Genomic DNA, 15019 nt, shown 5'->3' on the forward strand with positions numbered 1-15019 from the left:
TATTCTTTTTTTTTTATCAGTAATATTTTGTATTTTATTGAATAAAACTAAATAGTACATCTTCATCTGGATTGTATCCCTCAAACCACCCAAAAAGTCACCCATAAAAGACTCCAAACGACCCATAAAAAAAGTATCCATAAACCCGTAGTCTGCACAAACCCTACCCCACATCTACAAGTATGAGAATGTCATATACACAGTGCCAGACAAAAAACTGGCATAAACTATTCAAACTGTTCTAACTGAAAGTTCAGATTTTCAAAACAAGAATTTAATAGAAAAAAGAAATGGCATGAAGAGGTACCCTTCCTTGCAACATGTTTATCTCTCTTTCTTCACCACCTTTGCATTCGATGAGCTCGCAGCTTCCCTAGCCCTGTTCACTTCATCGGTCGGTTTGTTAGCCTGCGACATATTCTTCTTGGCCATTTCCGTAGTTAGGTGCCTGTTTATCGGTCACATCCTTTGTTCCTCCTCCACCACCCCAGCTTCCTCCTTCGCCTGCCTGATAATCTCCTCCAATTCCATGATTTGAATGTACATTATCAGGCTCTCCCAACCTCTCCTCGCATCATCCTGAAATCTTGCTTTTACTTCTTCTCGATGTCTCAGAAAAGGAATTCATGCCTGCCTCTAAGCTCAATGTGCTCCTCTAGAATGCCTTCCGAAACATTAAAGCCGCATCCCGGGACCGCCCACTCCAACAAAGATTCCATATTGAGCAAATAATCTCTTGGCGCTATCATCGTCATCACTTTTCTCACCTCCACACGAGAATAAGCAAATTCGAGTCCCCACACCATAATTAAGGCGTAGATAACCACCCTTGTTCTATATCTATGCTCGATAACAACCACCTCCTCACCAAGAACCAGTTGAACAACCCTCAAGAACAGGGGGTCCTTTGGAATGAACATGTTTTGCAGCCATTTTGCAGGAACCAGACCCCAAAAAGCAAGCATAAGCTTAGTTGTTATGAGTATGAAATTGGCTTCCATATCACACTCCCCACAAAATCGCCTAACTCTACAGAGAGACCACTATTACCACCACCAAAATCGCTCGACTGCCACAATGAACGAACGCAAATTCTCATTCTAATAATAAATGAAGCTCTCCCAACTCCCACCGTCAATGCAAAGGATTTTGGCATTAATTGCTTGTAATACTCGAGCCAGCCTAGGCACACGAACAAAGAGAAAAGAAATACATTTCACACATTTCAAGTATGACAAGGTACTGTACTTAGTAGATTATCTTAACTCCATTGAATGGTACTATCATTTCCATCCCACCACCTCATCTCTCCCTTAGCTAAATCACATGCCACATTGAACAATCCGTCAGCACTGACATTTCCACTTCTCCTTACATGAGAGATGCAAAAATCTTGAAAAGATTTTAATATTTAGCAGATTAATGTGATAAACTTATTTACTCTCCAACTCGGGGTTACTCCTTTCATGATTGCGTTAACCACAACTTGCAAATCTCCCCTAAATGGACTTTCAAAACCTTCATGTTTACTGCCAAATCAGTTGCTAACAAAACCGCTTGCACCTCTGCCTCATTATTTATTCCATCTTGTAGTCTTTTTGCTCCTTTAAAAAGAACCTTCCCTTCATCATCGCAAGCTACACATCCCACTCCAAAAGTACCGGGTTACCCCTAGAAGCCCCGTCATAGTTGATCTTAACCCATCCTCGTTCGGGTTTGAACCAAATCTCCTCCTTGTTTCCAAAGTTCTTACAAACAGGATTAACCCATGAATAGATCTCAGAGCATTATCTTTATTTATATATTCTATATGATTTAAATAATTTATAAAAAAAATTATTACGACTATGATTTCATAAAAGAGGTTAAAAGAAAAGTCATTATTAAAATACATTATTTTAACCTTTACAATAATATTAACTAAATCTTATCAATTCCTTTTCAAATTAATTTTCATCCTTATTATTATTTAAAATTAAAATTTATTTTAACTAATATAATTAAAAAATCATTTCAAATTAAAATACGAAGATTTTACCTATTCTAATCCCCTTCTCCTTTGGTTTTACTCACCCACATGTGCGAATAAGATTGACCACTTTGCCTCTAAATCATTGAATATTCATTTAAACCGGCCTCTAAACTGCAATTGTGTCACTAAATTGCAATTTGAATACTAAATTTCAAAAAGCATACTGCCTATAAATAACATTTTGGCAAAATTTTGCAGCTTAAGAAAATAACAAGATATTCGCGAGATTACCGCTTCAAAACCTATCGGCAAACTTTTATTTGATTTGAAATTTTTGACCTCGGCGAATTTTATCCGACTTCCGGTGGGCAAAGGCTTGTGAGGTACCTAGGTACATGATGGTTTCCGAATCGTTTAAAGTTGAATGCGTTGTGAGGTACCTAGGTTATTAATTTTAGATTGAAAGAAAGCTAGTCATTTTAATTATATTTCCGTCATAAATCTGCTGATCTGGAAACCTCATTACCGTGACATTTCCATTAAAAAGAGCATCGGGTTTTACAAAATGAGCGTGTCGTCTGTAACACGCCATAATATCCGATATAAATCCCTGACCAAAAAATTCTGAGTTTCCCTAGAAACGCGCCTTCTGTGTTTTTTCTTTGCTTTACTAAGAAAAGCCTCCCCTCCTATCTTTCTTTTTACAGAATGGCGGCTTCTTCAGAGAGAACCGCGCCATCAAATAATAGGCAGGGCGGAGGGAACAATGAAATTGTTGAGGTTTTTTCAATACCCATTTCAACGAAGAAGCGCAAGAGAGGAGAGGAGTCGAAAAATGAGAGGCATACAAGTAGCAAAGGCAAGGAGAAACAAGAAAAACCTACACCCGCCTCCGCTGCAAAGAAAGTCAGATTCCAGGAGGAGGTAACAACTGAGACCAAAGAAATTGATGAAAGGGAAAACAGCATTTTGAAAAGGAGAAAAGAGAGCAGTCTGGTGGAGAATGATAAAAAAAAAGATGAAGGGAAAGAAAAACACTCGAGTGTTGAGGTAACGATTTCGAAAAACTCTTGTTTATTATCGTTTTAATATATATATGTTTTTTGTTTATAGTGGCATTAAAATTTGAATTTGATGGTGGTTTTCAAATCCAAATTTCAAACCAGGTGCTGGATCACATTCACACCAAGAATATGATTGAGGGGTGTGTGAAATCTATGATAAGTGAAGCAAAACAAGAATTTGGGAAAGAGAACAAGAATATTATGGATGCCTTTCAAAATAAGGCGAGACAAGGAAATGAGAAGCGCAGAGGGTCAGCCTCTTACAAGCACAGGGCTGATACGTTTGATAGTTTACCTTGTTCTCATTACATAAGAAGCGATATGTTGGAAGCCCCACTGAGTGATTTTGATTTTGAAACTGAGTTGAAAGCTAGGATTGGACGAGTTGCGTTAATGAATGAAGAACTGCAAATGAGGATGGCGCGAATTCGTGAGGAGTCGAATGATAAAAGTTGTTAGGGTTTTTGTTCTTAGAGTAGACGCTTTGCATGTGAAGATTTTATGTTGGCAGTGAGTTAACTGCTGTTCAAACTTTAGACCTTGTTTTATTGCATTTTGTTATTTTGTTCCATCTTTAGCAGCAACTCTAATTTCAGCTAAAGTGTATAGGCTAGGAAATTTCCAGTTTTTGGACGCTTTGCATGTGAAGATTTTATGTTGGCAGTGAGTTAACTGCTGTTCAAACTTTAGACCTTGTTTTATTGCATTTTGTTATTTTGTTCTATCTTTAGCAGCAACTCTAATTTCAGCTAAAGTGTATAGGCTAGGAAATTTCCAGTTTTTGGCAGTTTGACTGATGCAAGATAAGATGCACGTACCGTTCTTAGCCATCTTCATCTAAAGAAAATGCATGGGTACAAGACTTGAATGATATTTCATTTCTATTTTAAGCTACTGCAATATATTTCTAAAGGCAGTTGTATTTTTTTCTTTCAATCAGGACAAAGAAAAGAAATAGTTGTAGATTTGAAAGTTAAATACTCTGTATTCTCACCATTTGCATTTTCAGCAGTATGTGTTTGTAGATTAGAAGAGTCAGAGATAATTGTTTTTCGCCATTTGTATTTTCAGCAGGATATTGTATTTTGATTGTTGAGTAGTGAGTACTAAGCATTTCAATTGTGTGAATACCAAATATTGTAGCTCGTTTTGTTTTTTCTTCTTTTACAAGGAAGACATATATTTTATTGGTGACTATGGAGTGTAGGTCTTACGATCGCTGGGATAATTTGGAACTGTTATAGATCAGCTGGTTAAAGAGATTCAAAGAGTACTTTTACACAATGTACTTTAGTCAATAATTTTCTGATAATGCTTAAATTGTTGTTTTGAAAGGAGTACTTTTACACAATCTACTTTAATTTATAGATGCCAACTATTCAAGCACAATTTCTTTGTGTTGAGATTAAAGGGTGTTTCAAAACAATGTTATTTTCTGATCCATGAATGTTGCAAGGTTGCTATCTCAATATTTCAAGTGGAGTTCGGTAGATTGAAGGAGTTTTTTTTATAGTTCCAGGCTGAATGATCCCTTCACAAAACAACCACACATGAAGTTCCACGCTGAATGATCCCTTCACAATTAACTCTTTAAGTATGTGTTTGTAGATTAGAACACTAGTACATTTGGGTCAAGATTTCGACGGCTAATCGTCGGAATTCCTACCACATTTCGTCGCACTACCGACAAAAAAGGCCGTCGAAAACTGTGTCGGAAGTTCCGACTATTCTTGTGGTCGTCGCAATTCCTACATCACCTCCAATCTTTCCGACGGCCACCATGGATGCTCATTTCGCGAAAGAATGCCGTCGCCATCTCGGGTTTTTGTCGGAATTTTGACTCCAAAGTATAAAATTTCGACAGAGGAGTGCTGTTGAATGCACAACATCCTTGTCGGGCGTTTCATTAGTTGTTGTCAGAATTCCAACGGCGAGAGATGATGTGGGTCAAACGGCTTTGCCGTTGGTGCATGAAAGCATTGAATGAGTTCTATTATTTAAAATTGCATTAAACATTTTAATTTATTTGATTCAGTGTTATTTGCAAAAAATGATTATCAATGATGTTTCCTCTCTAAGAATTGTCTAGAACCTTTTCGTCAGATAATATGTAACATCGAATGACTAATTTTTTTTTTTACAATTGCTTATTTAATTTAATTATTATGTCAGCGTGAATTAAAATTTATATCTGTATGGAAGCAGAACATACAAGTTGACAAGTCTCTTGCAAGCAAATTTTTTAAAAGAAAGCAAGCAGACATTATCTTGAATGACATGTAAACAAGTTCATCAGTTGCCTAGAAGAGAGCAATTGGAGAATGGCAGAGGAAAGTGTTTAAGGGTGATAAATAGATAGATAGTATGCAATACAAACAAACAATGTCTGGAGTGTTTGATGTGACGTCTTTAATTTATGTTCGGAGGGATTAACTGGTTTTGGAGTTCTTGCGAAACCTCTATTGGGCCATGCTTGGAGGAAATCAATGTGTTCATGCAAGGAGCACCTCTTTTCTATCATGAGAATGATACTTTTGCATCGAGGGATATTTGGAAGTCAATATTCAAATTTTTTTCTAGTGTGGAACAACAGTTGGTGGACTCGAAGTATAATTGTCAGCTTTCAGAAGATCAAGAGGTTATGTACAGAATCTTCGAATAGAAGAGCGATTTCAAGAATTACCTCTCCCCCCCATGACTATTCAGGAAGCAATTTCTCAAAGAGAGGACTATTGGCCTCCATGGAATCAAAGAAAAAAATTAAAGCATAGACTCTAGACGATGTGGTGGTGTCGTTCGTGAAGAACTCTACACTATAATTGAAAATTCACGAGGGAAATTGCAAGATAGTGAAGAGAAATACAATTTTGAAAAGTGGGAAGAATGGATCTTGGTTTGGGTGGGGTCAAGTCAGGTGGCTCCTCTAGAGGTTGACGAGATAGAAATCATATTAGAATTTGAAAAAGATCATACTCGTGGAACTTTGTGTGCGAGTGATCGATTGCGGTGTTTGGGTAATGCATTCCAAATAGATACAATTGCATTCCAAATGGGTAATGTCTTGATGGCATGCAACTGTATCTATTTGGAATGCATTACCCAAACACCACAATCGATCACTCGCACACGAAGTTCCACGAGTGTGATATTTTTCAAATCCTAATATGATTTCTATCTCGTCAACCTCTAGAGGAGCCACCTGACTTGGCCACACCCAAACCAAGATCCATTCTTCCCATTTTTCAAGATTGTATTTTTCTTTACTATCTTGCAGTTTCCTTCGTGAATTTTCAATTATAGTGTAGAGTTTTTCACGAAGGATACCACTACATCGTTTAGAGTCTATGCTTTAATTTTTTTCTTTGATCCCATGGAGGCCAACAGTCGTCCTCTGTTTGAGGAAGTGCTTTCTGAATAGTCATGGGGGGGAGAGGTAATTCTTGAAATCTGCTCTTTTATTGAGAGATTGTGTACATAACCTCTTGGTCTTTTGAAAGTTGACAATTATACTTCGAGTTCGCCAACTCTTGTTCCACATTAAAGAAATTTTTGGATATTGACTTCCAAATATCCCTCGGTGCAAGAGTATCATTCTCATAATAAAAAAAAGGTGCTCCTTGCATGAACACATTGATTTCCTCCAAGCGTGGCCCAATAGGTTTCGCAGGAACTCCAAAACCAGTTATACCCTCCGGACATAAATTAGAGACGTCACATCAGACACTCCAGACATTGTTTGTTTGTATTGCATACTATCTATCTATTTATCACCCTTAAACATTTTTCTTTGCCATTCTCCAATTGCTCTCTTCTAGGCAGCTGATGAGCTTGTTTCCATGTCATTCAAGATAATGTCTGCTTGCTTTCTTTTAGGAAATTTGTTTGCAAGAGACTTTTCAACTTGTATGTTCTGCTTCCGTACAGATATAAATTTTAATTCATGTTCAGATAATAATTAAATAAAATAAGCATTTGTAATGAAAAGATTTAGTCATTCGATGTTACATATTATTTGATGGAAATATTCTAGACAATTCTTGGAAAAAGGAAACATCATTCATAATCATTTTTTGCAAATAACACTGAATCAAATAAATTAAAAATGTTTAATGTAATTTTTAAAAGTAGAATTCGTTCAATGCTTTCATGCACCGACGACAAAGCCGTTTGGCAAAGTAAATGATGACAATCAAACTCAAATTTTATCTGTCTTGATTAAATACTTTTATCTTGATGGCATTAAATTAAAGTTCTTTCTTTATTTTTTGGTCATCTCTGGAGCAGAGGTTGCTTTGCATCGACCTGGGATACATTTAACTTGTGTTGTATCTGCGGAAATATGTATCCTAGGACGATGCAATGCAACCTTTGCTCCACCAATACCAGATAGAAGAGAAAGTACTTTAATTTAAAGCCATCACAATAAAATGTTTTCAAGACATAGATTAGGTATAAAAGGAAGCCTACCCTGTCATTTGAAGGGGTTTACCTACAATTCAAGTGATCTCTTAATTATAAAATCAATTCAATTCCAAGTGAACATGCAATCAAGCATTTATCAAGAATTGAAAGAGAAATCAAGTTAATAAAGATATTTAATAAAGATATCATCTTTTAAATTAAGAAATGGGTAGGAGATTAAGAATACAAACCTTCCATATTGCACACTTCAAGGTATATTAAAATCAGTTTAAAGTGTATTCATTTAGGGATCTTTCATAAAATATTCTCAACTTACATGTCATAAAAGGATCTGCTCCACCAATACCAGATAGAAGAGAAAGTACTTTAATTTAAAGCCATCGGAATAAAATGCTTTCAAGACATAAAATCAAGTGATCTCTTAGTTATAAAATCAATTCAATTCCAAGTGAACAGGCAATCAAGCATTGAAGGAGAATTCAAGTTGGTGCAGGGGAATTTGGAAGACAAAAGGACTCAATGAAGCCATTAAAGACTTTTGAAGGTCTTAGGAGTGAAGAGCCAATCAATTATGATGTCTTAAAGGGGCAGCCTTAAACAACACACACTAAGCTTTGACTGTTTAGGTGTGTTGTGGGCCCATTCCTTCCCTTGACGTCCCTTCCCGTCTGTTTCCGTTAAAAATACAATCACCATTAGCATTTGAATTCAAACAGTGTTCTCGCATTTGACTGCATAGAACAAAGCAAATGGCATAAGAAACTCTCATCTACCTCGCAACTGTCGTAGAATACCTCTCCAAGGAGATATTCTCATGTCCTTTCCTGCTTTATGCTGTCGATGAAATACATAAGCGTCCTCACAAATGCAGTCAATGCAACAAATAGATTTCCATTTCGATTAGTTTTATTTGCCAACGTACTCTCTACCTGTGCCAAAATGGGAGCTTTGGAACAGAGTATGAGCTTCCATCAAAGCAGAAGGTAAGGGCAATTAATATTAGATGCTTATGGTTGGAAATGCTCTGTTTGACATGTTTGGAAAATGTGGAAGTATAGATTGCAGGATATGCACAAGATGTGTTTGAAATGGATTTAGAAACTTCCAACCAAATGTGATTATTGAGTATAGATGTTGTAGTGCAACTGCCCAGGTACACATGCATGCAAAATATGTAAGCTTAGATAAGGCACATTAACTATTTGACATAATGCCTCAAAGATCACCCAATATCCAATGACGGTTGGGAGAAAGAAAACATCAATTTTTTGATAATCTTAAATATTTATTTATTCATCACTATAAATCTATTATGAGTATAGTCTCAATATTGCAGAAACTTATTCTATTATGAATGCAATATTTAGGGATGTAATCTTTATTTTATTTTTTTAATTAGGAAAAGGTCTTAATAGAATCTCCAACTAATTAATCTACAGAAAGATACCACTAAAGAAAGAAATTCAATCCTCACCACTATGGTCTTGAAGGCTTTTAAGACACTTGGATTCCTATTTTGGCCCGCTTTTCCTTGACCCTATGTTAAGATAGTAAACTAGTTTGAGAGAATCTATTGGGTGGAAAATTGTGTATGGTTGCAATTATTTTCATGCATGGAAAGTGATTTAAAGTTTGGAACGATAGAGGATAAGTATTTCTTGAACCTTCAAGGACATGTGTAGAGCACCGCATGGATGTTTCTCCGTTATTGAACTCTTTGAATATGTAAGTAAATTATTTTTGGTTGATGACACAGTAAGTGTGGTATTTGTCTTTTCGATATGTTGTGGATAATATTAATCAAATATGGAATTTTTTTGATGCTATATACACTATGTTTTGGATTGAATTTAGGTAAGCGAAGAGGTAATGGAAGAATAAAAGAGGTACACAAAGGAAGGAGAGTGAAATAGATGGTTTGGGATGGAGGTTACAAGTATATATGATAATTCGTATGGATAATTTGTTGTCTATAAAGAGGCAAATAAGCTATCACAACTTCAACATGAATGAATGCCTCATCTACTGAAGGAAAAGGTACCTCTAATGGCTTCAAAATTTGTCAAAATAGTTATGATATACCAAATAATCAAGTGGAATATCCTTTAGGTAACTAATATTATCTTCAAACTATTTATTTTGATTTTCATCATATCTTTTCCATGTGCATTTCCTTTGGTTTTAGTCCCATTTTTTCTTTATTTTATTCAAAACAAAATTTATAGATGCCTCTACTTGTCTCACCACTCATTAATTGTTTGGGATTTTCATTCCATTCACCAAGGTTGGCATCTATTCTAAGACTTTGTGTCATGGCCAAGCTAAATTATTTGGCTCTAGTTTCTCTCCAATCTAGTCACCTAGTAGCATGCGAAATCTATCTCTTCCTAATTATTATTCTCTCCATCTTGTTAATGACCATTTCATTAATGAATCCTTCCTCATAATTTTTGGATAAGTGAGACAATGTTAGCTCAAGGAATCTTTTCAATCCTCTTTCAAGATTCTTTCCCAAGTAATAATCTTGCATATTGGAAAATAAATTATGCTTCTATTTTTCCAAGCTACTCTTCCTTATAATGTTTAGATTTATTCTAAAGTGCTCATTGTGAATCATGTTTACTACTCTTCCTATTAGTCTCATTCCAATATCTCCTACAAAAATATGGAATGATTACATTTATATTATATTTGTGTCTCCTAAATATCCACAAAACTTGGAACAATAATACAATTTTTCAATAATACTATGAGCATCACTTTGATGAAATGAGTACTAAGTGATCCATTCTTATGAGGGGTTCATGTAAACTACTCATGAGAATGGGTCAGCTTGACTCTAAAACTATGCAAGTGAATCTTGATATAAATATCATAGTATGAAAGTCTTGTGAAAACACTCCTTCTTCTAGCATTGAAAGTTGTGAGAGAGTTATTAAGGGGATTCTCGTGTGTATAGATTCAGTGTATAAGTTCAAGACAGATTTTGAGGTGATATTTCTTTCCTTTTGGTACATCTATCTTTAAATTGGATGTTCTTTTGCCTTCATGGTAGGGAGTAAGTAATTTTTATGTGGGTTCCCTTTTTCATTCTTGGATTATTAAGGAAAACATAGTTTGTGAAGAGGAGGTTTTGCTTGTTATCTTATAAAAAAATTGGGTATTAGCTATTATAATAAATGATAGACAAAACAATGTCCTCTAAGGCTGTTGAAAAGAAATATCTATATGATGGATTCTCTTCCCAATTTATCTTCAAAGTTATTTAGTAAATATTTGGGAAACCAAAATAGGGTATGTTGATTTGCAAAGGAAGAACTAAATCTCCCAAGCTTGTTCCAACAACCATAAAATTTTATGATTGGGATGCAAGGGAGATTAGTGGATTTGATGGGTTGGCTTTGGCTAGATTCACCTAAGACAATTTATGATTTATTAGGCATTGTTGCCGTCTATGCATTGTTAAGGTTATTATGGTTGATTATCAAAGCTAGTGGGATTCAAATATAGAGGCGTGTTTAAGATAATTCTTATCATTGGTTGGTTAATAAAAATATGGTTTCAAGATTGATGCACAAACATATTAGAAGGGCACTTTTATGATGTATGTGAAATAATCACATTATTAAGCAAAATAATAGGTAATCTATAGGCAAGAATACTCCATATATATATTCTATATGAGGGACATGACTAATTCCACAAACTATAAGATTGACTAGGCTTTTCTCATTAGTGGAATCATATAATAGCTAGTGTGTATTGTTGGCTAGATGCATGAACTTGTAGTTTCCATACAACTAAGAAATGATAATGTTTCTAAGTACAAACCAAGTGGGAACTATGGACCCACTAATCTTATTTGTAACCACTTGCCACGACTATATTATGATAACTCTCTTATTGATAATAGAGAGTATCTAATACATTTATTAAGACCCTGATTATGGTCATGGTAGACCACACAAAGAATGACTTCCATAGGAGGCTAAGAAGGTGATCCATGAACAAGAGTTTGTTTCATTCAATCCTTAACATTAACTATCATTAAAGTGGAGAAATTTTTGAGGTGAGAAATTTAGTGAAATATTACTTAATATTCTAACTGGAGATATTACATACTAATCATGAAGTGTGAGATCATATGACTCACTTATATATAATGATAAAGTATTAAATAATTAAAATTGTAAAAAACACTACCTACTTGATATTAAATTTATTATTATTCTAATGTGCAAAGAATAAACAAGATTATCTAGGAATTAAATCTGTTACGGTTTCATCATTAATAGATGGATGGATTGAATGAGTGATCGGTGAAGTAGTTGAATTTGTGCCTATAATTCTAGAGGTTGGAGAGTTTAAAAGCATTGCATGTACATCGATCATTGACGGCCGAATTAATGCATCTACTTGTGCACATAAAAGGCCCACATGAATGCATCTTAAAACTTACTCATTGGATATGCTTTCTACTATTGCTTTGTCAATCACATCCACAATATTTCCTCTCACAAAAGATTTCCATACCTAAACAAGAATGACTAATACTCATCTTGATGAGATATATAATATAAAAAAATTGTTTTATCTTGTATTTTCGCCACCAACTTAACCTCGTTTAGAAATTGCTCCTTTCCTTGCGTTGATTGAATGAAAAGTCTCTTTACTGCTATTTGTATTCCATTTGGCATTGTCCTCTGACAGAAAGACAACACAATAATCTTATGATTATATCTCACTATGAATTTATAATGGATTCCAGAACTATAAATTGAGTAAAATACTGCTTGAAACTTGTTCTGATAAATTAATCGAGATTAGAAAAGACGACCACTAAGGAAAACTCATTAATCCTATGTTTATATCTGACTATAAATTTATAACCATTTCTGGAACTATAAAAAAGAGGGCCACTAAGGATTATGTTACCTTGTATACAACGCCAAATCCTCCCTTTCCAAGCTTGTTATTTTCATGGAAATTGTTAGTTGCGGCCTTGATATTTTCCAACTTACATATTATCTCCTGCTCCTGGCCAATCGCTATGTCTACCTCTCTGTCTGGATTCTCTGGATAAGTATTACACGGGGAGAAATGGGGGTGATGGGGGAGGAGATTACAATCTTGTATCAGGATATAGATTTATTTTCCGAACATAATGTAACGAAAATGAACCGAAAATTTTATTGATTCTGTTCTAATACCCTAACTAGCAAGGAATTTTTGTTGATACAACTGTAGCACAAGTTCAAGAAAATTTCACCGCAAAAATACCATTCCTCAAGAGCGCTCGCATCCATAATTATTTCTCAAAGATGACTTCTTCCTCTGTCCGTAGCTCTTATTGCTGTTGACAGAGGCCCAGGCGTCGCCGTTTACACAACCCATTTTGGGCTCCCTTGCGGTCGTCCTCGCTGGTTATGTGCCAGCCCTTGGCACTTTGTGCCCATGGCACTTCGTTCCCCCGTTCCCCGCTGCGGCCGTGTTTGTCACACCAATGATCTTCCCCGCCACGATTAAACCCACAGGTTCACTACAGAGACGGGACGAATGAGAGGCGGGATTTTGTAAAGAGGCGGGATTTATGAAATGACTTGGTCTTTTTTTTTTTTTTTAAAGTAATGCACGCGGTTGTCGGAATTTCGACGAACACGGGCACTTTTTCTAAAAAAACCCTAATGTCATTGCATTATCATCGGAATTCCAACGAAATCGGGCATTTTTTCAAAAAAAATCAAGTTTGATCACAATATACCTTCCCTGTCGGAAAACTCCATCGGAATTTTAGGCTAAATGTATTAGTGGAATACTCAGAGATTATTGTTTTTCACCATTTGCATTTCAGCAGGATGTTGCATTTTGATTGCTGAGTACTAAGCATTCCAATTGTGTGAATACCAAATATTTTTGAATACCAAAACAGGCTACAATTGTGTGAATACCATCTTCATCTAGAATTGTTTGCCAATATAAGCAATGCAGTAAAATATTGGCATTCTAGATTAGGGTAAATTGTACTCATAATTGTCTATTATAATACCAAATTTTTTCCAACAATTGTTATTTATAATCAGCTCTTACCTTCAAGGTTGAGCATTCCAATTGTGTGAATACCAAATATTGTTGAAATTTAGTCCCAAAAAATTTAATTTGCTTAGATCAGCCTAATGCTAAAAATATTATGAAGAAGAAATGATTGGTGAGTAAGTCATCTAAATAATTAAATAGTCAATTTTGAGAGGTTCATGAGGTTCTACGTTACATTCTAGTAAACTGGTAAACTGGTAATGTTTGCTACATGTGTAATTTGCAATGTGTTATGTCATTTGTGTGTATGTTATGAAATATTGATGCTCCAACTTGTATTATGAAAAATAAAAATCTCATCAAATAGAGGTATTTAGTATTTACAGATTAGATTGGACTTTGTGGACACTCAATGCACTCTACAATTCACTTTCCTTGTTTAGTTCCTTGGAGACGGGTGGTTGCACCTGGGCTCCACATAAAGGGTGTATTTTATTTTATCTGATTATTTTTGTTTTTGGAATTGCGCCAACGAGACGGTGTAGATGCACACCGAGATCTCTGTTCACATGTTCATAATGAATTGTTGCAGCACTTGATTTGATCTATACATGGTGTGTGAACTGACCCCTACCTAGCATCCATCTGTCAATAACTACTTCTGATCAACATAACCTTTACAAAAATATTATTATAGGCACTTAAATCTGTCAGTTTTCGCAGCAGCTGGGCAGATTGGTTCAAATGGTTCTCAATTTTAATTGCTATTCTTCCTTGGAAATTCTGCCCTCTTTTTCATTGCTTTGATGGATGCCCATACCCATTTTGGCATAGGCGGGGAGAATGCTGGCAAAGGTTGTGGAGTCCACCAAGGCAGTTGCTTGGTGAATGTTACAAAGCTCCCATCTTGGCCAAGGCTGGGAGTGTTCTGATCAGGTTGGAGACTTGTTTGTTGTATATGGCCAAATAGTGTGACTGCCTTTAGAGGAAAGCCATGTCTTCTCCAAGCTTTAAAATATTTTTAAAAGAGGGATTAAAAATAAATTTGAACAATTATATTTAAAATAAATAAATTTACAATTGTATTTATTATAGTTATCAAAATAAATTTTCAATTATATTGAAAGTAGATATATTGTAAGTATAAATTAAATAGATTTAATTTTTAAAATGATGTCTATGTTTTGGGAAAATAATTTTATTTTGTAGTAATTAGATAAATATAAGATCAAATATTTTGTTTAATAATTATAAACAAATATGTTTGTATATATATATTTTTAAAATAAAGAATTAATAATAAATAAATGGATAGTTGTATTGAATTAGATATATTATGAATTAGATTTTAGATATTATACTTAACAAAATAATTTTATTGTCTACTAATTTAATATTATAAGATTGGAAAATTTTATTTTCTACTAATTTAATGTTATTAGATTAGATATTTTGATTATGTTATGGTGTGACAAATTTTCTCGTTGTTTAGGCCTCGGTGAACAACTACACCCCTAATAATGACAAC

General features: G+C 34.8%; 1 protein-coding gene across 1 annotated transcript; it reads left to right on the plus strand.

The window, feature by feature from the left end:
- Positions 1-2586: 2586 nt before the first annotated feature.
- On the plus strand, positions 2587-3495 carry LOC131860468 (protein MNN4-like). Its single transcript, XM_059214872.1, has 2 exons — positions 2587-3022; positions 3139-3495. Exons 1-2 carry the CDS (start codon positions 2681-2683, stop codon positions 3493-3495), a joined length of 699 nt encoding a protein of 232 aa, XP_059070855.1. The 5' UTR covers positions 2587-2680.
- Positions 3496-15019: the final 11524 nt, after the last annotated feature.

The sequence above is a fragment of the Cryptomeria japonica genome, unplaced genomic scaffold (genome assembly GCF_030272615.1).
Source record: "Cryptomeria japonica unplaced genomic scaffold, Sugi_1.0 HiC_scaffold_13, whole genome shotgun sequence".
NCBI lineage: Eukaryota > Viridiplantae > Streptophyta > Pinopsida > Cupressales > Cupressaceae > Cryptomeria > Cryptomeria japonica.